This window comes from Crinia signifera, chromosome 5 (assembly GCF_055691185.1).
Source record: "Crinia signifera chromosome 5, ASM5569118v1, whole genome shotgun sequence".
NCBI classification, from domain to species: Eukaryota; Metazoa; Chordata; class Amphibia; order Anura; family Myobatrachidae; genus Crinia; species Crinia signifera.
In genome coordinates this window covers 283,403,055-283,428,059 of record NC_139221.1, presented here as the reverse complement: position 1 = coordinate 283,428,059, position 25,005 = coordinate 283,403,055, and the positions used below count along the sequence as shown (strand labels likewise).

The 25,005-nt window shown below is 40.7% G+C and overlaps 1 protein-coding gene across 1 annotated transcript in view; it reads left to right on the top strand.

The window, feature by feature from the left end:
* The window catches only part of ITGB8 (integrin subunit beta 8), a 135,779-nt gene that overhangs the window by 103,237 nt on the left and 7,537 nt on the right, over nucleotides 1-25,005 (top strand). Inside the window, exons 10-12 of the mRNA XM_083189134.1 lie at nucleotides 11,145-11,550; nucleotides 14,782-15,004; nucleotides 20,378-20,481. Of these exons, the coding sequence (XP_083045260.1) occupies nucleotides 11,145-11,550; nucleotides 14,782-15,004; nucleotides 20,378-20,481 (733 nt within the window). The remainder of the gene's footprint in view (nucleotides 1-11,144; nucleotides 11,551-14,781; nucleotides 15,005-20,377; nucleotides 20,482-25,005) is intronic.

The window sequence follows — 25,005 nt, the reverse complement described above, 5'->3', positions numbered from 1 at the left end:
GCAAAGTGATAAAAGTACTAGTAGTTGCTATGCTTGTGTTTGACCCCGTGTGTAATTGCCATGGTGTCTGTTGTGTCTGATGTGGTTGTACCTTGGAATGTGAGCGGACATGGGCTTATCATGGTGTCATGATCATGTGGGATATGTGCCCATCATACATAGCTTTATTGGTGATCTTTTTTGGCATCACCAATTGTAATTGGGCTCTAGATTTTAAATAATTATTTACCAGTCAAAGCCAGTATGTGTCATTATTATGTATCAACGTGTAAAAAAAAAAAATATTTCAGTTTACTGTGGTATACTTAAAGAAGCAATTCCCCATGCAAATCTGTATTAAAGTACATTTTAAGAATTTATCATTCATCTTAACTGTCCTCCTATAAATCGTTATATTGCTTTTAAAATCTCTCTGGAGGGCAAGCAAGTTTAGTTGCCTCCAGAAGGCTGTCAGACTCTCAACATGTCATATGAAAGCAGAAGATGGATGTGTGTATTACAGGTTGAGTATCCCTTATCCAAAATGCTCGGGACCACGAGCATTCTGGATAAGGGATTTTTCCAGATTTTGGATTTTTTTTTTAAACATACTTACCTGTCCCTTGGTGGTGCCCCGATGGTCCCTCGGCGTCTACTTTGTCCCCCGGCCTCAACGACAGGCTTCCAGCACCGTCTCCGGCATCTCCAGCGGTCCCAGGAGTGCATTGCGCAAGTTCCCAGGCGCGCCAGTGACGTCACCGGCGCGCGCACACACTCGCGCAATGCACTCCTGGGACCGCTGGAGACGACAGAGAGGATACTGAAGGCCTGCCGTGGGCAACGGGGGACTTGGTAAGTATAAAAAAAGGGTTAAGGGGGTAAAAATAAATAAATTTAAAAAATTTGAATTATTCCAAAAAAAAACACGTTTTTTGGAATAATTCGGATAAGGGATGCCCGGTTACGGGATACTTAACCTGTATCACTTAGCTGACCTATACCCCATCACATCGCATCTCAGACCTGGGTGATTACCGGGTTGGTGACGTATCGACCAACCTGGCAATTCATAAGAAGGGCTAAACCTGGGTCACCCTCTGTTTAATGAAAGTGCTGTACCCGGGTGGGAGTCAGGTCGGTCGATTGCGATCATGGGTCGTACCTCACTTTGCCATGTGAAAGGGGTACTAGCAAATTGTTGTAAGCAAATGCATTAATGCAAGATTGTCCACTGTGATGATGCGCAGGCTGTAGAAAATCTGGTTGTAACACGTTGCCTACTGTATATATTAAAACTGAAAGCTGATAAAAAAAAATGTACATGTTATACAGATTGAGGTGGTGATGGCAGGGAGAGACAGTGATGTGGGTTGAGATATAAAAGGGTGGCGTAGAGAGACAAGTGGGGAGTGAGTGTCAGGGGAGAGATAGAGTGGGAAGTGGAGAAAAAGAGAATAAGGTGGAGACTGAGAAGAAAATATAAACAAAAGATAGGCAAGGAAACACTGTGCATTACAACTAATGGTAAACACTAATACCGGTTGAGTATCCCTTATCCAAAATGCTTGGGACTGGGAGCATTTTGGATTATTCTGGATTTTGGAATATTTTTTTTTTTACACACTAAGGGTCCTCGGGGACATCCCTGACCCTCCCTTAAAACACGTGTTTTTTCCGACAATTTTTCAGCTAAGCACCACCCCCTAACACTGTCTTCCTGTCAGTCAAACTGCTGTGGGATTACGATTAGATCATACGCTATTTTTTTCGATATTCAGGGTCATGCTATGATCCATACTTATGATCCATATACTCATTTGATAAATGAACAGATTGTGATTTTACATTACAATCAACTCTGAATATATATATATATATATATATATATATATATATATATATATATATATATATATATATATATATATTGGCAAACCGTAACAGCACGTTTTTGAAGGCATGTCTCTTTATAATTTAGGGGAGAACTGTGTAGATATTATATACAGATATATTTATTTATTTACGGTTTCTTATATAGCGCAGCATATTCCGTTGCGCTTTACAATTATATATATTATATATGCTATATGAATTAGATAGACCACCCCTGTGCAGAAGTGAATGACAGTCTCACTGAAAGGTGTTGCAGATTTCATTGCCAGAGCTGCAGTAATGGGACCGCTTAATTGTCACAATTAATTGCTGATGTATGGGGCATACATCAGCAATTAATTGTGACAATCCTCCGTTCTGGAGATGATTGTCACAATTAATCTTTAATGTGTGGGCTCCCCCTTTTGGCGATCCCAATCAAAAATTAATAGGGACCGCCAATCGATTGCTGAATCAGATTTTTAAACATGTTTAAAAAATCTGGTTTTATTGGAGTTTCATTTTTGTATGTGTGGGCATTGTAACAGGAAAGATCTGCCGATCATTGAAACAAATCACTGGATCTGAGAAGCAATTAATTGTGATTGCTGATGTACGTATGGGGCCCGTAACACAAGATACTGTACTTGCTGAGCCAGGTGCCTTCCCAACTGCTCTGCTCGTCTCCTGACAGTCATCAAGTGCTGGACAACAGTCTCTATGATGCTTTCAAAGTAAAGCAGGAATGTTAATTGGCCTCTATTGGTCTCTGATGTATGTTCTCTCAGATTATTCAGTGGACACAGCACATGTGTAAAACTCTCCACTGCCAACAGATAACGCACTTTGTAATGTGAGGTTATACTGCGGACACTACGGATATTTGTAAGAACCATGGGGCCTGATTCTGATGTGGGAATAAAATAAGAAAGAGCAAAACCAAAAGACGATCTCACTTGTGCTTTAGATTGTTCCAACAGTGTGTAATATTCTCGTGCGCAAAGGTCACAAATTCCAGGTGTTTTCCGTGTAGAGTATTTATGCTTACTTGAATAAGCTGGATATACAGTATGCACATAAAGGATTCTTTATAACATTTATTTATTTACGGTTTCTTATATAGCGCGCACATATTCCGCAGCGCTGTACAGAGAATATTTGACCATTCACATCAGTCCCTGCCCCAGTGGAGCTTACAATCTATATTCCCTACCACATGTACACGCACACACAGACATTCTAGGATTAATTTTGTTAGGAGCCAATTAGCCTACCAGTATATTTGTGAAAAGTGGGAGGAAATCGGAGTACCCGGAGGAAACCCACGCAAGTACGGGGAGAATATACAAACTCTGCACAGTTAGGGCCATGGTGGGAATCGAACTCATGACCTCAGTGCTGTGAGGCAGTAATGCTAACCATTACACCATCTGTACTGGATATTATCCATCCTATGACTATATTATCAAACCAGAAAAAAGGGGCGTGATGTGATATAGTAAAATGTGCAATGAGGTATATTTATTATACCAACCAATGGGTAAAAGTATTCATACCACGTAGCTGTAATAACACTATCTACTATAAAATAGGGAACCCGGGTGAATGAATACCATGATATAATAGGATACCATGACTCAAAATAAAAATAGACAATCCTTCTACACGTTTCAATGCACTGCAGTATCCTTTTCAAGTTAATTGTCTATAGCAGGCATGTCCAACGTTGGCCCTCCAGATGTTGTGAAACTACACATCCCAGCATGCTTTGCCACAGTTTTGCTATTAGAGAATGCTAAAACTATTGCAAAGCATGCTGGGATGTGTAGTTTCAAAACATCTGGAGCGCCAACGTTGGACATGCCTGGTCTATAGCAATTGCACGACACAAAAAAAGCTCATTATAACTGCTGACATATTGTAGATGTTAAATAAAGATGTGTAAAAATTTCATCCAGTAACTTCACCTGGAAAAGCCTTGTTGCAAGTAAGGGGTGTACATACATTTTTTTTATTAATTATTTTTAATAAAGATAATATTATATAGGTTCAGGTGATGGCCTGGCACTCACGCAGCTGGGTCCAACTACCCTGGTGCCCTCCAGGTCAAATGGATAGGAAGGTGAATGAGGCGGCACTCAAGCGGGTTTTTTCAAAGCGTGTATTTGGCAAAAAAATAGGACCAACGTTTGGGGGTCTTAATCACCCCTTTGTCAAGGTGCAAGTGAAAACCACCTTCCTATATATATATATATATATATATATATATATATATATATAAATAAGAAAAGGATAACCCTTTCACTGCGCTAAGATAATGGGCCGCACCTCTATAAGTCCCCCCTGTTAGTGGGGGAAGGAGGACAACAGATACAACAAAGATATAGAGTGCGCCTTTGTTTGTGTCACCAACACCACCACCACCAAAAGACAGGTGTATAACTGACACTTTTTTGTAATTTCATACAATTTATTAAAATGAATAAAAAGATTTTTTCAGCAAAATTTCATTCGTATGCAGTCATATTTTCCATCATTCCAATAACCCGACGCGTTTCGTCACTTGGACTTCATCAGGGGTACAACAAAAAATGACTCTAGGTGGTAAAAAACAAAAAGTTGGCTTAAATATTTAGTATTTCCATCACATTTATGGAATTTTTATTATATGTGTAATGGTATACATACCGATAGAAACAAGCTTCAACTTAAAAAAGACTGGTTCTTCCTTAATTCTTGAACCGACTAAAGTTTTAAAATTCTGTAATAATAATATAGCAACATAATTAGAAGGTGAGCTCTTTGATGGTAAATTTGTAATAATAATAATTTCATAATAATTTCATGGGGAAACAAAGGGAGGTACAGGTACATACCGATAATGATGTTGAAATGGGGCAAAATAGGGTGATGAGTGGAGAGGTGAATTCGTCTGTCCTCTCTAAAATACAATGGGGGTTCATATAACCAGTGTATTTTAACCAAGAAAAAAAAAATTTTTTTGGGCAAAAACATTTCCCACTATATTATAGAAATGGCCCAAAAATTTCCATATTGTAATGGTGCCTAGTTTGGACTTGTTATACAGTATGAAAAAACTCACATATTATAATCCCCTATCAGGGAGGGAAAAAGTCCATATAGAAATAGTATGATCCTTAGTCTCACTGCTAATTCTACTACAATATATTTAGCATATGTAACATTCCTGTCATAAATGGTAACGGTAAACGGCAACAGTATGGCAATCTAAAGTTATATGCTAATATTCAAATTGATTCAAATGAGGGGCTGCAAATTCTATAGTTACAATCCATTTTACAAACAGTACTTGATGCAACATTTCTGTCATAAACGGTAACAATAAGCAGCAACATTGTAGCAATCCAATGTTACATGCTAATATTAGAAATGATTCTAATGAGGGGCTACAAGTCCTAATTCTAATGAGGGGCTACAAGTCCCATGGATACAATTCCTTTCACATACAATACTTAATTTGATGAGGGCACTTAGTTACAATTGACAACAGTGTGGTCAAAACTTATGACAACAGTATGGTCCAAAAACACAATTACCATACGAATTTTTAAGGGATTATCACAAGTCCCATGTTTACATTCCATATATCCATATAGAGACATCCTAGTCAAAGTAAAAAGTTAAAGAGGCTTACCACAGCAGTGTATCTCTCCTATCATGCCACTCCAATGTCTGCATAGAAATGATGGAAATACTAAATATTTAAGCCAACTTTTTGTTTTTTACCACCTAGAGTCATTTTTTGTTATACCCCTGATGAAGTCCAAGTGACGAAACGCGTCGGGTTATTGGAATGATGGAAAATATGACTGCATACGAATGAATTTTTGCTGAAAAAATCTTTTTATTCATTTTCATAAATTGTATGAAATTACAAAAAAGTGTCAGTTATACACCTGTCTTTTGGTGGTGGTGGTGACACAAACAAAGGCGCACTCTATATCTTTGTTGTATATATATATATATATTTATATAAACAAAGGATATGGTCTAGGTATTGCGCTTATCAATAGAAATAATGAGCCGCAACTCCAAGACGTCTCTCCTGTTAGTAAGAGAGACGGAGTGGTATGGATTGAAGGGGGGATTGTCAGGAGTGCGCTCTAGTAGTACCACCTAGCCAGTACATACAATCAGCATGATATTACACTCATTCAATATATGAAGTGGAGTTCCTATGTTTCAACAATATCATGTAGACTTTGTTTAAAAAGTAATCTTTTATATATATTAGAGATGAGCGCGTCTGGAATTCTGAAATCCGGATGCTATCGAACAGCAGGGATCCCAACTGAGATCCAAGCGCTGTTCAGTAATTCCCGCTATTGTTGGAGCGCAAAAAGAGGCAATATGTCATCATCCCGGCATCAAATTCTCACAAGACACTAAGGGCCAGATGTATCAAGCTTCACAAAGAGATAAAATGGAGAGTGATAAACAACCAGCAAATCAGCTCCAACGTGTCAAGCTCAGCCTGTAGCATGACAGGTAGGAGCTGATTGGCTGGCTGTTTATCACTCTCCATTTTATCACTGTGTGAAGCTTGATACATCTGGCCCTTACTCTATAAAAGTCCCCAGCAACCACCACCATCTTCACTCCGGCATATGAGAAGGTTGAGGGAGGTTGTAGCTCTGTGTGCTGGTGTCCTGTGCTGCTGTATAAGTCCATGCAGTGGTGCTGTGCTGTCTAGTGCTGCCGTTAAGTCCAGTGGTACTGCTAGTCCATTGGTACTGCTGGTCCAGTGGTACAGCCGTATAAGTCCAGTGGTACAGCCGTATAAGTCCAGTGGTACTGCCTTTAAGTCCAGTGACAATAAAACGGTTATTTTAAATCCATATAATGTTTTCAGGCTTTGCCGTGTGTGTGGTTTTCGCAGAGTACACTCTCCTGTGCTGCCCGCATATAATAATTTGTAAATAAACCCAAAATAAAAGGGCTACAGTATTTTAAATCCGAATAATTTTTTCAGGCTTTGCCGTGTGTGCGGTTTAGGGTGAGTACACTCTCCTGTGCCACCAGCTTATAATAATTTTTAAATAACCGCAAAATTAAAAGGTTATTTTAAAGCCTTATAATTTTCTCAGGCTTTGCTGTGTGTGATTTAGGCTGAGTGCACTCTCCTGTGCCGCCCGTATATAATTATTTTTAAATGGGATGCAGTCAATTTCCCAGCGGTCGGAATCCCGGCCTTCAGAATCCCGACACTGGAATTCCGACCACCAAAATCCTGAAACTTTCTCCCTCCGTGGGTGTCCACGACACCCACAGAGGGAGAATAAATGAGCGTGCCGAGCGTAGCGAGGCACCGGGCCCGCTGTGTGGCGAGATTTTCACCTTGTAGGGATTTCGGCGGTCGGGATTCCAGAGTCGGGATTTTGAACGCCGGGATTCCATACCGAATCCTTTTAAATAACCCCAACATAAAAGGCTTATTTTAAATTCGTATAATTTTTTAAGGCTTTTCCGTGTTTGTGTGGTTTATGGGTACGCTCTCCTGGGCCGCATATTATTATAACTCCAGAAAGATAATGGAGAACAAAAAACTGGAGGACGAAATAGTAAAAGAACAAGAACCACTTCCTCCTGGTGCTGAAGCTGCTGCCACTAGTCATGACATAGAACATTAAATGCCATCAACATCATCTGCAAAGGATGATGCCCAATGCCATCTTAGAGGGCATGTAAAATCCCAAATGCCAAAGTTCAGTAACTTGAAGAAAAATAATAAATGCTAATCATTTGAGAAGAAACATAAGCTTACCAATATGCCATTTACAACACGGAGTGGTAAGGAACGGCTAAGGCCCCGGCCTATGTTTATGACTAGGGGTTCAACTTCACATGATCATTGAAGCCTTCCTCCTCCCCCCACTAGAAATTTTAAGAGAGTTCAGCTGTCATCAAAAACACAGCAAACAACTGGACCTTCTAGATATGGTATCACAAATCCCTAAAGGAGAGTCCAAGGGTATTGGCGGTTGTGATGCCTGACTTTCCCAACACTGTACGGGAAGAGGTGGCTCCTTCCACTATTTGCAGCACATCCTCTGCATATGCTGGAAGGATCACCCACAGTTCAGTTCCTGATTTTGATATTGAAGGTGTCAATGTTGTACACCAGGAGGAGGATATTGATGTAGCTGGTGCTAAGGAGGAAGGTGACGAGGAGGAGGATGCTGATGGTGATGTGGTTTGCTTAAATGAGGCACCGGCCGAGAAAGTTGTCCGTGGGATGCAAAAGGCTGTCGCCACTCCTTGGCAGAAGAGCAAAAAATCCACCTCTTTGGTCTGGAATTATTTAGATCCAGATCTGGACAACAATTGTCTCGCCATATGTAGCTTATGTAACACTGCAATAAGCAGGGGTAAGGCCGTTGGCCACCAAGGGACATCCTCGCATATGCGTCACCTAAAGTTTGTTCATTCAGTAAGTCACTGTTTAGTTCAGAAACTGTGGCTAGGACCGTAAGCAGTACAGAAACACCTAAATCCCTTTATCCTGTTGTAGCCTAGCACCTGAAAACCACACCAGCAAGTCACTCCTCATCAATTTCCTCCTCGATCCGGTTCGGAGGTAGTCCTGCCGACCATGTCACAGGCATGACTGACTGCTTTTCTATCTGGAATTCCTCCGGATGATCCTGCAGCGCTACGCCTACTGCTGCCACTGATGCTGTTGCTGCTGGGAGTCTACTTAGACTCTCCTGGGGATTTGTGGTATCGGACAACGCCAGAAACATTGTTCAGGCATTACATATGGGCAATTTCCAACATGTGCCATGTTTTGCCCACACAATAAATTTGGTGGTGCAGCATTTCCTCAAAAGTGACAGGAGTGTGCAGGAGATGCTTGCGTTTGCCCGCAAAATTGTTGGACACTTTCACCATTCTGCTACTGCCTGCTAAAGACTGGAGCGACATCAAAAACTCCTGAACCTGCCCTGTCAGAACTTGTCCATTTATTGTGTTTTACAGGTAGTTTCAAATAAGTTGCCATAAGAAACCTTATTTAAAACTAATTCAGCCATGCGGATCATTGTGCCTTATAATAATCAATGCAGGGAAATGGTATTGATGATTCTATTTGAATTTATATATCTCTGTTTTTTTTTTCCTCCCAAAAAATGTAACCACTGTGTAATATATGTTATGTAAAATCAGGGAGATGGCAATACATTTCAGGGAGAGCAGGAGATTCCTGCTCTTCAGGGAGTCTCCTGCATTCTGATGGGTAATGGGTAAACATACAGTATGATGGGTAAACGTGATGATAGGTAAAAGTATATACTGATACCTACCACTAGAGGGCATAATACCAGTTTGTTTCTGATATCAGTACATGAAAGGGTTCTGGGATAAAGGGCCACATGATTTTGTCAAAATAGGTGTGAAAATTGGCAAGCAAACATTTTTATTTATTTTATTCATCATAATGACCTGTAATGTTTACCTTATATATGAAATATATATAAATATGTTTACGTTATATAGTAAATATATGGTAAGATTTAATAGGATGAGGGATTCAGAAAGTGAGAGATTTGGTGAGAAATCTCCAGTTTTTTTAAAGCAGCAATCATTTACACTGCAAAACCAGTTTGATTTTGAAGTGTAAATGATTGCCGCTTTAAAAAAACCTGAAGATTTCTTACCAAATCTCTTACTTTCTGAATCTCTCATACTATTAAATCTCACCCAGTATCTTTTTTTACACCAAATTTTTTATTTGAATTTAAATAACAAATTTGAGAGATGCTGGCCTTTTCTCTCAGAGATATTGGCACTGAAATGGGTTAAATGTAGTTTTGCGAGCTCTCATTAGCAAGTCACTTTTTTTACTTGGTAATATTTTTGTTACCCCTATAAACAAACATTGGTTCTGGATATTTTCCTTACTAGGCTGATTGGTTTGTACAGATCAGTTAACATAATTTAACATGTTTTATTATATGTCTAGATTTTTCCTTGCAAAGCCAAAGCTAAGCAACAGAATGAATGAGATATAATAAAACAAAATAGTTTACATTTAAATCTCTATGTGCTGTTCTGCCAAAAGGACAGAGTGTGGCTAAGCCGGGGGCTTACATGGAATAGTATGTCCGTCTTCCCTAGCCAAGGGAGGTGTTAGCAGTTCATGAGTGTTTTGTTAGGAGGTCCAAGATCTTCCATCCTATAAATGTTTAAGAAATCCAGCCTATTATGCTGTTTTCTCTTCTCTTCCATTACACATTGTGTATTTTGTTAGTAGAGTGCAGGACATCTACCTTCTATATTATACAGCAGTGGTTTTCAACCTTTTTACCTTGCGGCACACTAAATAAGATTTTAAAATTGCCCAGGAATGAGATCCCCACAGGGAAAAACACATTGGCTCCCACAGGAAAAAACAAACAAACCTATTGGCCCCCATAGAAAAAAGGAAAACAATCACACTGGTCCCCACAGGTAACAAAAATAAAATACATTGGCCCTTTACATGAAAAGAAGAGACCAGTAAATAACAGTTAAACTGGTGGTGGATGTAAACTGGTTTGGGCATCTCTAGATCTGGGGCACACTTGATAACAGCTCAAGGCACACTAGTGTGCCACGGCACAGTGGTTGAATAACACTGGTATACAGTATATGTATGAGTTGGAAGCTCGCTGCTCCCCCTGAGAAAGAAATATGACATTTCAGCTTTCTAGCTTTAGGAGAATTTGTTTTATTTTATTTTTTTATGATACAAAGTAAATGTGAATGCTAAAATACATATAAATCATGTAGTCAGTGTTTAAATGTAAATATTACAATTAAAATAATAAACCGTAAAGTACAGGTAATAGTGTACACTATGTGTGATTTTGGCGATCGATTTTGACACTATAGTTAGTCAATATCGCACTGTGTTCGGCCGCATCCGATTCCGATGCGCGGCCTCACGGCATTGGAATCAAAAGAAGAAATAGACTGTGCAGAACAATCTATTTCTACTTTCATGAAACGAGGACCTTGCTATACAGCATGCTCCCTCCTGTACATCATCCCTGACAGCCGATGTGGGCACCCAGCCGAGTCCCGCCAATTGCCGATATTGAATCGATATTGGTGGCCGACACATCGCGCCGTGTGTACACACCATAAGAGTTTGATGCTAATCTGGAATATCTGAGTAACTGATTTTAACGTTTGCTATAATGAACATATACAACCGTTGTTGTTCTTATGCTACATCATTCATTCATTTTATTTTTTTTCTGTTTGTTTAGGTTCTGTTTAATGTAACAATTACAATGGACAGTTGTAATTTAGAAGGAGGACAGAACTACATAATCCTTAAACCGATTGGTTTCAATGAAACCGCTAAAATAAAGATACACAGAAGTTGCACATGTCAGTGTAACAGTCCTTTAAGGCCTAAGGAGAAATGTGTAACAGAGGTCAATCCGGACTGTCCGGGAGTTCCGTGCAAAGACCATAACTGTAGTGTGGGTGATCAGGACCATGTACCGGACAGCTGCAAGAGATCTCCGTCAGAGCCAGAGTGTGGCGGACGGGGATCATGTCTGTGTGGGAAATGCTACTGTTATAAATCCAAACTGGGAAAACTATATGGGAAATACTGTGAAATGGACAACTTTTCTTGTTCATACAACCGTGGAAAACTATGTTCTGGTAAGTAGCCATGCAATGGCATGTTATAGAACACTTAATGTTATTGTATTGTCTGCTTCACAATCCAGGGTAAAAATCAAAAGACAGGTCTGATACCAGTGACCCTCACCATGCACCGCTATGCTTAATCTGTGACTTTACATCAATTAATATGCAATAAATTACTAATCCTATAAACCTGTCCCACGCTCCTGTGAATCTAGCCAATGGGAGTCTGGGGCGGGTTTATAGAAGATAGGCAAGCAGATTCCTGTGTCCCATGTCAGTGAAACACAACCGGCACTACTGATCCCTGGGTAAGGCAGCTAAACATATATATTACATACAGCATTGCATATATGTGTATATTTGCTGACTGTTTCCCTCCTGCAATGTGTGGTCTGCGCTACAGCCCAGGGACAGCAGCTGCTACTGATCCCTGATGTAGACGTCATCAAGCTCCGCCCACCCATCAAGTCATGGGTCTTCGAGGAGGGAGCAGGGCTAAATGATGCGATTTGCTTCTTTAGCCCTGCCCCTCCCCCGAAAAGCCACAAATCGTGGGAAATTAACGCTGGGGCCAGGGAGATTTGGGGGTGCCGCCGGTATCCGGCAAGGTTGCCCACCTTTCCAGGGAGCCGGGAGGGGGACCTGATTTTCAGGAGACTCCCGGCCGTTCCGGGAGGGTAGACAACCCTGCAGTAACTGCACGATTATACCTCTCTGGGTGCACATGTCCACAAGTGCTTAGCTTTCAATTCCATTTCAGAATAACAAATCGCATTTTTAAAAACGGGAGTTGGACTTCTGTCCAACACTAAATCAAGTCCAAAATGTTGAAAAGATTCCACGCTCCCAACACAATAAATGAGTTTTGCTTCCAAGAAATGTTTATCCGAGTTCCAGAAGACAGTTCTAATCATCATTACTGCTCTACATGGATTTAGGCTGCTCGTACAACTTCTGACTCACCGAACAATGTGAGTTACGCACTACTTTTGTGTGTTTCTGGCTCACACAGAAATGCCGAGCAATGACTTCACCCCCTTATCACACAAGCACATCGGATAATGGGGCTTAGAAGGGAACTGTCCTTTATGGGCTGCACAATGCACCCCCCCCCTCTCTGCGCAGTAAATGTGTATATTATTCACAGCATGTCATAAGGAATAAACTATGAGAGCTAAATGTTATATTGCAGATTATTTTTGCTGTTTGTTATTGTAAGAAGAAATTCCTCTGCAGGGGAGCCATTAAAAACACCACTGAATTTCATTTACAATTTGGAATGTTTTTTCTAGGCACCCCTAGAACAGGATCATCTACATTGGAATGTTCTTGGCTTATGAAATACATATACAAGTCGCATGTATAAAGGAGGGCAATAAAAATAAAATACTACAAATAGATTATAAATAATAGATGGTGCGTGTTTTCAATAGATTATAACAACTACTAAATCTGTCTATTATACTGTTTGCCACATGTGCAGCTCTCTCATCTTTTTTTTTTTTACTATGATTCCCCCCCTCCTCCTTACGCACCTCTTCCTGCTGCTTAAACAAAAATAAAATAAAAAACCTTGACATACCATCAGAGCCCCAGTGAAAAATATGTCCCACAATACACTCGGACCTCCTCATAATCCCAAAATACACCACATCCCACATGTAATCCATTTACTTATGCCATGTCACTGAAATCAACCACATCCCACCAATCACTCTTAACTGGTAGGTAACTAATACCCACTCATGTGTATTCAACTCATGGCCACTGATAAACAAATCATTACCACTTATTGATACCGGAAGTACCGCACTTCACTTTTAGCCAGTCAGCATGCAGGAATCATGGTGTTGCCTGGGGGACGTTCAAAGAATACTTGGGGGTGACTGCAGTCCGGATGATACTGTAGGTTGACAATGTATAGATAAACAGTCAATATGTTGACACCAAAAGATCAACATGCACTAGGTCGACATGGCAAAGATCGACCCATGAGTTTTCATGAGTTTTTTATTTTGTTTTTTTAACTTTTTCCATACTTCAACATCCGATCGGCAATGGAAAAGTGTACCGATGCTTAGGTTTTGACCTATTAAATCTTGAACTAAACACTGTCTATCCTTTAATCTAAACCTGGCCAAAAGGTAGATCATGATCTACTGGTAGCTCATGGCGCAATCAAAACAAACCCGCAAAGATTTCTGGGGTCTCAGAAGCCCAGCTCCCGGTAGTCATCAATAGGTGTAGTGATGCCGGTAGATCACCACTAAGTAAGTGAACAAAAAGTAGATCCCAGGTCCAGCCACCCCTGCTTTAATCCATACCCACTGCAGCATACTCCTACTGATCTCATCCCACATTAAGCAATGTCAGATCACTTGACAATTTAAACGTGTTCGGACCGTTTTCGGGGGTGCAAAACCCAAAATTTCAGCGGTGTGCCTGCCGGCTGCGATGGTGGGTGTCACATTGTTTTTTGCAGTGTTATCGCAATTCTATTGCGACCTTAGCACTGGATAGGCCTTTTCATGCTCAGCGGCCTTGCCTGTGCTGGGTGGCCCCTAGCAGGCTACTTAATCAGCCCCTTTGTAATGGAAAACAGTTTGCCTGTGATTTTAGACATACAGGTCGAGTATCCCGTATCCGAATATCCGTTATCCGAATTATTCCGAAATACGGACATTCCAGAAAGTGAAAATTTTTTTTTTTTTTTGCTAAAAACTCACTGGGGACATTTGTAACAGCATCACTGGGGACATGATATGTACCTGGTACTATATATGTGCAAGACAATGATTGCTTGGCATTCAAATTCAGTGCTGAGATAGTACACACATTTTGTTTCACGTTTTGAAACCTTGTTTTTTGAACAATTAAAATATATTTGTGTGTATTTTATGTGGTAATAAAATATATTTGTGTGTATATTATGTGTTTATACAGCATAAATGCAAGATACTTCAAAATACATCATTGAAATATTAAAATATTCCGAAATACGGAATAATCCGTTATCCAAAATTCTCCTGGTCCCAAGCATTTTGGATAAGGGATACTCAACCTGTATCAACCAGTTTCTACTGTTGTTTGGAATCTTAGAAAGTGCTGGTACAGTCTGAGAGCAAAAGGTTCTTTTTAAAGTTCTGTCTGTTTAAAAAAAAAATCTAATACTCCCTTACATAGTTCTAACTACTGGACTACTGTGGTGTGTGTGTTGAACAATATTTACTTTTTGTGCGGCAGGTAATGGTGAATGTGAAGATGGAATCTGTAAATGCCTCAATGGATGGGAAGGTGACCGCTGTCAATGCTCCTCATCAAAGATACACTGTGTGGATCCTAATGGACTAGTTTGCAGTGGGAGAGGAACCTGTACATGTGGGAAATGCGAGTGCACTGACGACAAAAGTTTTGGTCCTTTATGCCAATACTGCTCTGGATGTAGCAATACCTGCACAGACAACTGGTACGTTGTGTATTATAAACTGCTTTTACAACTGACACACTGCTGTCCTAAGCTTTCAGTGACTAATAATACAGAATATGCAGTTTCTGGACATATCCAGGCTACATTACTGCATGACACAGAGAGGGATCTACACTCAGGGCCTAATTCATGTTTGCATACAATGACAATGTTCACGCAACTTATCGGTAGACTGAGCATGTACTGAGATCACATTACATAGGTGTAAAGGTACCACCACATGCAGTGACATTTTGAACACAGGAAGTGACCATTCCAGGAAGGTAACGGGGAGTGACGGCAAAAATGCAGGTGAGTCGTGGCCATTTTCGGGCCATGTATATGCATTCAGGTACAATCGTGTATGCAGAGAAATATGATATCAGAGTTGCTATTGCTACGGCTTGTCTGTGCAGCCATAGGCTCACTTGGGGAGTAGATGGATCTGATGGGCGTCTATGTTGTTTTCTTGGCAGCAACTTCACTTACGATGCTTAGCACTACCATAGCGAGCTAAATGACGGCTGCATAGGCATGTGAGTACAAACATGAATTAGGCCCACAGTGGCTACTGTATTAGGTACACCTGCATCAAGAAAATGGCAGCAAGTTGGCACCTAAAAGAACACTGATATGGTCAAGAGGTTCAGTTGTTGTATAAACCAAGTATCAGAAGGAATGATTGTTGGTTCTAGATGAAGTGATTCAGAAACTGCGGATCTAGATGAAAAACTCCCCAAAGTTAATGACTCACAATAATTCTGGACTATAACGACGTATTGTATACTCTTTACAGCTGTAGTCTTCCTTTCCAGAAAAGATTATTTCTATGTTTAGGAGACTGGTCTTTTTTTTGCAACAACTTACAATGACTTTAAGTTACTGAGTTGTACATTCATATCTTTTATTAAATTCGTGACATTAGCTCTCTGGCTTCTGTGCTTTTCAACAAACTGTGTATATCAACAGGCAGTTCCTTATTTGCATTCCCTCTGGATAGCTAAATTATTTTTTGCCCCATTCCTGCATTCTTTGACCCTGTATATTTTGTGATTTAGCAAATATTTGCAAAACGCTCTTTATATTTCCCATAAGCTCTGAGGTTTTAAGTTTTTCTGATTTAATTAAACATGCTAACATCGTATCCTGTTTGCTTATAAACGGAGGCCTGACTGTGCTGCAAATCACAGGCTCTTCTGTTTATACAGATACTCCCTTCAATCCAGCATGCAGAAGATGTTTTTGTAGTGCTAAAACAAAGCTGGTACAGTTCATGTCCCTTCCAGAATAGGAAAGCATTGTTTTATCTTCTTATCAAATTTATCAAATGCAGTTTTATCTTCTTATCAAATTGTGGTACCTACTAGGCATCCACGTACCAGTGGTTTGTAAGACAATGTGGCCCTTATTCTGGTTCACTCACAAAGGCAAATTCGCAAATGGACAAAACCATGTGCACTACAGGTGGGGCAGATGTAACCTGTACAGAGAGAGTTAGATTTGGGTGAGTTATTTTGTTTCTGTGCAGGGTAAATACTGACTGCTTTATTTTTACAATGCAATAGCGATCTCACTTTGAAGTAAAACCCCACCAAATCTAACTCTCTCTGCACATGTTACACCTGCCCCCCCCCCCCCCTGCAGTGAACATGATTTTGTCCATTTGAGAAGGAATTTACATTTGCGAGTGAACCAGAATAAGGGCCTGTATTCATTATGATTATAAAATAGTACTTTACATTAACGATTTTATTTTTAAAATCTAAATTAATACCCTGTCCACCGCTGTCCAGTCAGTGACCTACACAAAATATAATTCTGATCCCTTCTTTCCTTCTTCTGTGACAGAAGGCTACAACCCATAACTGCCCTGTGAAGGGAAGTAATTTGGCTCCGTCATTTCTCTGACATTCTCAGTAGTTCAGTACAAAGAGCATGTGAGCGTCTCTTCCATTCCAGAGCCAGTAAGTAAACACTCTGACAGCTCTGGGACAGGAATATTACTTACATGCTGCTCAGACCAGTGCAGAGACTATAGATGAGCCCCCAGGGGCAGATCAGTCCACATGATTTCCATAAAGATCAACTAGAGACGCCATACAGTTAGGGCCTGAATCTGGTTCACTTGCAAAATCAAACTCTCTCTCTAATGGACAGAACCATGTGCACTGCAGGTGGGGCAGATGTAAAATGTGCAGAGAGAGTTAGATTTGGGTGGAGTTTGTACTTCAAACTGATCTCTATAGTGCAGTGTGAAAATAAAGCAGCCAGTATTTACTCTGCACAAAATCAAAATAACTCACCCAAATCAAACTATCTCTGCACATGTTACATCTGCCCCACCTGCAGTCCACATGGTTCTGTCCATTAGAGAGAGAATTTGCTTTTGCAAGTAAACCAGAATCAGGCCCTTTGGCTGATTGAGTTCACAATGGATTGGCTCACACGGTATGTTGTTCCCTGTGTAAACTAACTTTCACTATACAGTTAACAACAAAAAATGAGCCTGCAGGTAATGTTCATTTCTGCTTCCCCCCTCTGGAGATGTGATTAGGTCTGAGAGTGCAGATTATACATATACTTCTAGCTATTATCCCTGGAGTTGCATGGGGTACTTTTATCCTTTCCCTTCTCAGCTTTTCCAGTGTCTGTTTCTCTTTCCTTTCTGGGTCTTCATGTTTTTCTCTTACCCACTTTCTGTACAGATTTCTCTATCTTCCTTTCTTTATTAAAAGTATTTTAAGACAGAAAGTAGCGATGAACATCTCCTTTAACTAAAGACTTACTTGGAAGACATCGTCTATGTAAAAATGTAAATCTGCTTACGATGCAGACATAGATCACTGTAATGTCTCATCTTCGCCTCACTGCGCTGAGGCACTACTCTAAATCTGTGTATAACTCATCGATACAATTGATTTCAAAACTCATTTATTGAAAAATAAAAAATTTTAAACCAAAAAAGTATTTTAAGACAAAACGTGCTGTTTTCAACCAACGCGTTTCGCCCAACAAGGGGCTTCCTCAGGGGTATCAGCTTTATAGAATAACGTTTTAGTAAAACTACAAAAAAGGTGGAAAGTGTGCGATTTTTTTATCTAAGCCGAAAGAGAAGGGCACCCAGCCTATGCTACTGTCTCAATCAGTTAACTGGCCCGAAATGGCCCGCCTCTAGTAGTAAGAGTTGTTTTGGGGTAATAAATGCGGTTATTCAAGTGGATCGTCCATACAATTGGTCACCTGGATAAGTGTTCACGTCTGGCTCAGCAAGAATGGAGCTTTTGATGAAAATTCGTAACAGGAATTGAAACATTAAGCTCCAGCTTGTAGCACCGTCAATTATTTACATGCCGTGAGTGCCGCCATCCATCCCATATATATATATATATATATATATATATATATATATATATATATACAGAAGTACCAACACACTCGCCATTCCTAAGAATGGGGCGCAAACAGCACCCACTTCCCAGGATGGGGTGCATTGGCCTGTGACCACACACTCTAGTAAATACAAACACAGGGGGCCCAGCACTTACTACAACAAACTAACTCACCTTAACATTCAAATAATCAATTAAATAAATAATGGGGTTTTAGTTCATGAATTGATCAATGCATTTAAGCTTGCAGCCCATCGCCAAGGGACCCCATTTCACTGCAAGTCCTACACTAACAACTGATTTTCATGGGAACCTGGCAACTGTTTGCACATCATAGCTAAAATGAACATGTGTTATTTTCCTGGGTTAAAGCTCAACTGCCATGTCCTTATGGCTTTTAAAAAGTGAGACCATCCCAAACACAGCACCTGAATTAGTATTAAAGGGGCAGCTGTCACAGGTTTCAGGTAAATGAGCTTATCTAGGGTGCATGATGAAGCTATGATCACAGTAACAGAGGTTAATTAAAAATCAACCCAAATATATAGATACAGAAGTACCAACACACTCGCCATTCCTAAGAATGGGGCGCAAACAACACCCACTTCCCAGGATGGGGTGCATTGGCCTGTGACCACACACTCTAGTAAATACAAACACAGGGGGCCCAGCACTCACTACAACAAACTAACTCACCTTAACATTCAAATTATCAATTAAATAAATAATGAGGTTTTAGTTCATGAATTGATCAATGCATTTAAGCTTGCAGCCCATCGCCAAGGGACCCCATTTCACTGCAAGTCCTACACTAACAACTGATTTTCATGGTTATTCAAGTGGATCGTCCATACAATTGGTCACCTGGATAAGTGTTCACTTGTCTGGCACAGCAAGAATGGAGCTTCTGATGAAAATTCGTAACAGGAATTGAAACGTTAAGCTCCAGCTTGTAGCACCGTCAATTATTTACATGCCGTGAGTGCCGCCATCCATCCCATATATATATATATATATATATATCTATCTAGGCATCTTTTACTCAGCTGACTCTGAGCCCCAGCACAGTACCGATATCTCCGGTAACTGTGCGGCTCATAGATGCGTTCCACCAGCGTCACTTCCGGGTTACGCACTTCCGGTCCTACCGGAAGTGCGTGGACGCATCGCGCTGATTCTGAAAATTGGCGCCAATACAGCCCCTTTTCTCTCCACTTACTCAGGTATAAAAGCTAGACCTGGACAGCACTAGGTTGTGGCTGTTTCCTAATCCTTCAGGGCTGAGGTATAGGCTTTTTTCATGCGCTGATGATCCATCTAAAAGTATGTTACCCATTTCTTCATTTACCTTATGCACTCTGGATGTCCTAGCTATGTTTGTATCCTAGCATTACATCTGGGTGATATTTATTGTATGTAAATATTGTATTATAGGCTCCTTGAGGAAGGTCCGTTTGTGGACCGAAACGTCGGGGCAATGATGGAAATTAACACATTGGAATAAATTATTTATGTGATTTTTTTACAACACCAGTGACTTTCATCAATTATTATTTCAAGGAGAGTGTTCATTTCCCCCCCTTCAACAAGGGAGGGATCCTTTGGATATGTTTGGGGCACATGGTGATCCATGTTAACCCCTTTTGAACACCCCGGAATTTACTACATCTGCAAGTGAGAGTGCGGTCTTCTTCGACTCTATATATAGATATATATATATATATATATATATATATATACAATATCTCAATTAGACAGTATCATGATCTGTCTAACAAGTTTCAGTACTTTTCACATGACAAAAATAATGTAGATGAATACATGACGAGATGACATAAACGAATGATGAACGATAGGGAAAATATGAGAAGAATTATGTTTTTTATGCTTACTGGCTTTTTTGTGCATGACGTTATCAGATTTGAATTTCCAAAATGAAGTGTGTGATTGGTTATAACACATGCATTGTTTGTGTAATACACAGGAATTGTGGGCACTCTCACGGCTCATTAAATGGATCTGTCATTCCAATGAATTCATTTGAAACCAAATGCAACATGCTGGTATACTATATTGACCAGACCTCAGGTACGTTAGTCTTGTCTTTGCAAAAGTCCATATAATTCATAAGATCAATGCCTAAAAATGTCATGTTGGATTTTAAACAAATCTTATTCTGCTTCATAAATATTTTGAGTTTAAAAGTTTCCTGAATTTATTGGAAATGTTTTTAAGGTGTTTATAAAGTTAAATAATGTATTCATTTAAATAAACGACAAAAAAGAATAAAGCATTTACCATTAGGAAAAGAATGATGGGTCCATTTTCATGTTTGGAACATAACATTTTTCGGTACTTATGTATTATCTGGACTCCCATGTTAAATGCACCCCATTTTTTCATACCCCTACTATCCAAATATGCATGGAGTTGATTCTATATAGTGTGGCGAGCGCAGCGAGCCACCGTGCCCGAAGCGTGGCGAGCGCAGCGAGCCCCGCAAGGGGACGCGGTCTCATAAGAAAAACGGGAGCCCAGATATTACATAAGTACCCATTTTTCTTTCTTTCTTTCCTTCTTCTTTTAAACCCATCCAAGTATAGTATTAACGACCTAAATATAGGCAGACTTTTCATTCATTTATCACACTTGGATGGTGCACTCTGGGATAACATGGGGCCTTATTCTGATCGGTGCGGCCGGATCCGAATATGCGGCCAGGACCGTGCGTGCGAAACCCCGCCAACTCCGTCCGTACGCGGTAAGAAGCTGGCCGAACGGACCGCACGTGTATTTTTCATGGAATACGCCTCCTCCATCTCAGGGAACCTCCACCATCGAATGCAGGACCGAGTGGTCCACCAGCTCCCGCAACCTCAGACCACACGGACATTTTTCCGTGCAAAAGCAGGGATCTGGGCGGGCAGCTGACATCCGGCGATGTCATATGTCCGCCCCCTACACGTGCGTCACGACTGCATTACCATATGTACGCCCAGCGTTTGCATGGGAACGCCCATGAAATGCGGGGCGTATGCATATGGTAATGAGGCCAAATAGCCCTTCACGCCCCTCTCCACCCCCTGTTCGGAGTGTTCACATTTCATGCGGGATTTGGCCGTACGCCCCGCTCGCACATGCGCAGAGACGCCTCTGCACATGCGCAGACAGAAAACATCGGCGGCACGAACGCACTCGGATATTACCGCACCAACCAGAATAAGGGCCATGGTATCAGACAAAAGAGCAGGAAAGGATTATAACATCAGACAGCGGAGGGCTTACAAAAAGAACAGAATAGCTTGTTAAATGTAATAGCGTTTCTTTAAAATGAAAGAATCACTCCCATGCCAGGCGCTACAAATCAGTGGCTATGTTAAAACATTTAGGCCAGATGTACTTAGCTTGAAAAGTGACAAAATAGAGAGGGATAAGCCACCAGCCAATCAACTGCCATGTCACAGGCTGGGTTTGAAAAAAAACCGGTAGGCGCTGATTGGTTGGAGGTTTTTCACTCCCCATTTTATCACGGCTTAGTACATCTCGCCCATAGACTGTTATATGCTGAAAAGGCTGAAAGTATTTGCTTTGTTCTGGGTCATCCATGATTGCATATGAATCAATAATATGACTCATTCTCTGGATCCCTTCCAATTCAATATGAACCCAGAACGCCATGTCTATTGTCATGTAGCAGTGGTGGGTGGTAGGTCGCTATTACTTATGTTACTATTGAGACGGTTTCAGAAAATGTTTCCTTCCCAGCAAGTTCTGCAATGGAAACACATGGGAGTCACAGCACACGGGCACATAAGGTGGTGTTTTATCAGATACTCTGCTGCTTCTTTTTCATTCATTGAAGAACAAATAATTTGTACTCGTAAATGTGATGCGCCTAAAGTCAACAATTGTGCCGATCTTTAATGGTTATGAGTGGGATTCTATTATCCTCTGTTATTTAAAAAGGGTGTTTTTGATCCCGTAGGCTTATTCAGTCAGCCCCGAAGACCATCCCACAGTGATTTCTTTCAGGCCTGAGCGGCATGATAAATAGCGTGTTATTGGGTGTAAAAGCTTTTCCTGGATTCTATGGGGTATATTTACTAAGATGGGAGTTCTATTGAAGATTGAATGTTGCCCATAGCAACCATCCAGATTCTATGGTCTTCTAGAAGGTGGGAAGTAAATAAGAAGTCAAATTTGATTGGTTACTATGGACAACATCCCATCTTCGAATAGAACTCCAAACTTAGTAAATTTACCCCTAAGTGTGTAACAGGTTCATTTGACGGTCGAGAACAAAGGTATGTAGTTGAATAGCCCTAGTGTTAAAGGGCCTAATTCAGAATTTTGTTCTCATTATTGGAAAAACCATGTGCACTGCAGGTGGGGAAAATGTAACATGTGCTGAGAGAGTTAGATTTGGGTGTTGTGCATTCAAACTGAAGCTAAATTGTAGTGTAAAAATACAGTAGACAGTATTTAACCAGCACAGGGCTAATTTGGTTCTAGTCCACTAAACTAAAACTCTGTTTACATTTTTTTGGCTTTGTTTATATATATATATATATATACATATATATATATATATATATATATATATATATATATATATACATATATATTTCCCAATAATCCTCCACACGCTATGTTAAACAAATCCAATTAAGAATCAGAGAAATGGCAGCCTTACCACAAAACCCCAGAGGTTTAAGGGACCAAAAGAACAGCAGAAAATACAATTGTGGTGTGGCAAAAAATACAGAAAAAAAGTAGCGCTATACAATATTAAAATAATTGAATTTAATAAAGACAAATGGTACACAAACACATTAAAACAACATATATACCAGCACCTAAAGTTGATTAACTGCCTGCAATGGAAGGTTCATTCCTATTTTACCGCCTGATTATCCGGAAAGGCAAACAAAGTCTCCTTGTTATTGTGGAGGTGTAAATAGTTACCGCAGTGGTAGTCCAAATGTGGATTATTCCGTTAGGATTGCATGTCAGCAGAGTCCATCAAATGGTAGTGAGGGGATTCCCCAAGGTTTCCATATGCGGTGACAGATGTAAAAAGAACACTCCTGTGGCGGCTGGTTTGGATCCAATTTGGCAGGTAGGTAGCTGGTGTACATCCCACAACAGCGCCCATTTGTGTTGTTCAACAACCATCCCCCCTTTCTTCAATTGTGGTGTGGTGCCTAGAAATGATAAATAAAGTCCATATATATAGTGATCCCAAAGTTCAGTGAAGCAGACCAGAAAGTTTCATCCAATTTCTTGTTTATTTATTTCCTTCAAATTTGTCACCGGCAAAACCGTGAGAAATGTCCCAATGCGTTTCGTCTAAAGCGACTTCGTCAGGGGACAATCACAACTCTTTTTTCAAAAAGAAAATCATGTCTCCAATTGGTATCAGGAGAGAGGGAAGAAAACCAGTTCTTCTAAATATCTATAGACCACTTTTCGTTTTAGCTCTATAGAATTGAATAAGAGCGTTTAAAACGCCAAGCTGTATACAAGTGTGTGAACACCAATAGGGTTCTAGGAAAAAGTTTTCCTTCCCTGTATAGTGCACCTCTCTATATGAGTTCTATCTCCAACAGGGAAGGACAGCAGATCGTGCACCGTGCCCGAAGCATTGCGAGCGATGCGAGGGGCTGCGGTTGACTTCCAACTGTGTCCATGTCGACTGTGTCAACATTCTGGTAAAAAAACAGTAAAAAAAAACATGTCGACCTTCCGACCTGTTGACCTAACCCAGTTGTCGCCACCCGCGATCCGGGTGGCTCAACCACTCTGCACCCACCTGCCTGTCCCTCCATCGCCCGCCGCCTTCCCCTGAGACAGACGCTAGAGGTAATATCACCGTCCTCTAGCGCTCCCGGCACTTCCCGGTAGTGCTGCAGCTCTATGCTCATTATCAGATGCTAGAGGTGAAATATTACCTCTAGTGTCTGTCCTCCCCACTCAGCCGCCCGTACAGTCATCTCTGCTCTCCGGACACTACACTTCCCCACAGCTACTCTGCTCCCCCCATAGGCTATGGTGCCCGGACACTCCGCTCCCCCGCAGCAAAAGGCGAGAGGCTTAAAGGTTAAAACAGCCGCTGCCCAGACCAGCAGACAGGAATCAATGACAGCTGCTGGGCATCCTCCCTCTGTCAGTGTAAGTGTGTGCAATACATGATTGGTGTCACATGTGTATGTCTATGTTCTATATATGTGTGTGTGCATTTATGCATGTATATATGTATGTATTCTAGGTGTGTGTATGCATGTGCTGTGTGTGTATATATGTATGTATGTATGTATGTATGTATGTATGTGTGTGTGTGTGTGTGTGTAGTACCATAAAAGTTAAATCCATTTTGAGGAACACTTTTTTAATGTTTTAGAATTTAGATAATGACAGGTGCAAGGTTGGTGAGGGGAACGGAAAGGTACAGGGGGAGACAGAGAGGTGCAGGGGGGACAAAAAGGTGCAGGAGGTACAGAGAGGTGAAGGAGTAATGGGGGGACAGAGACATGCAAGGGTTACTAGGGGGTGGAGAGGTGATGGAGAAGTGCAGGGGGGAAAGAGAGGTGCAAGGGGGACGGGGCTGAAGGG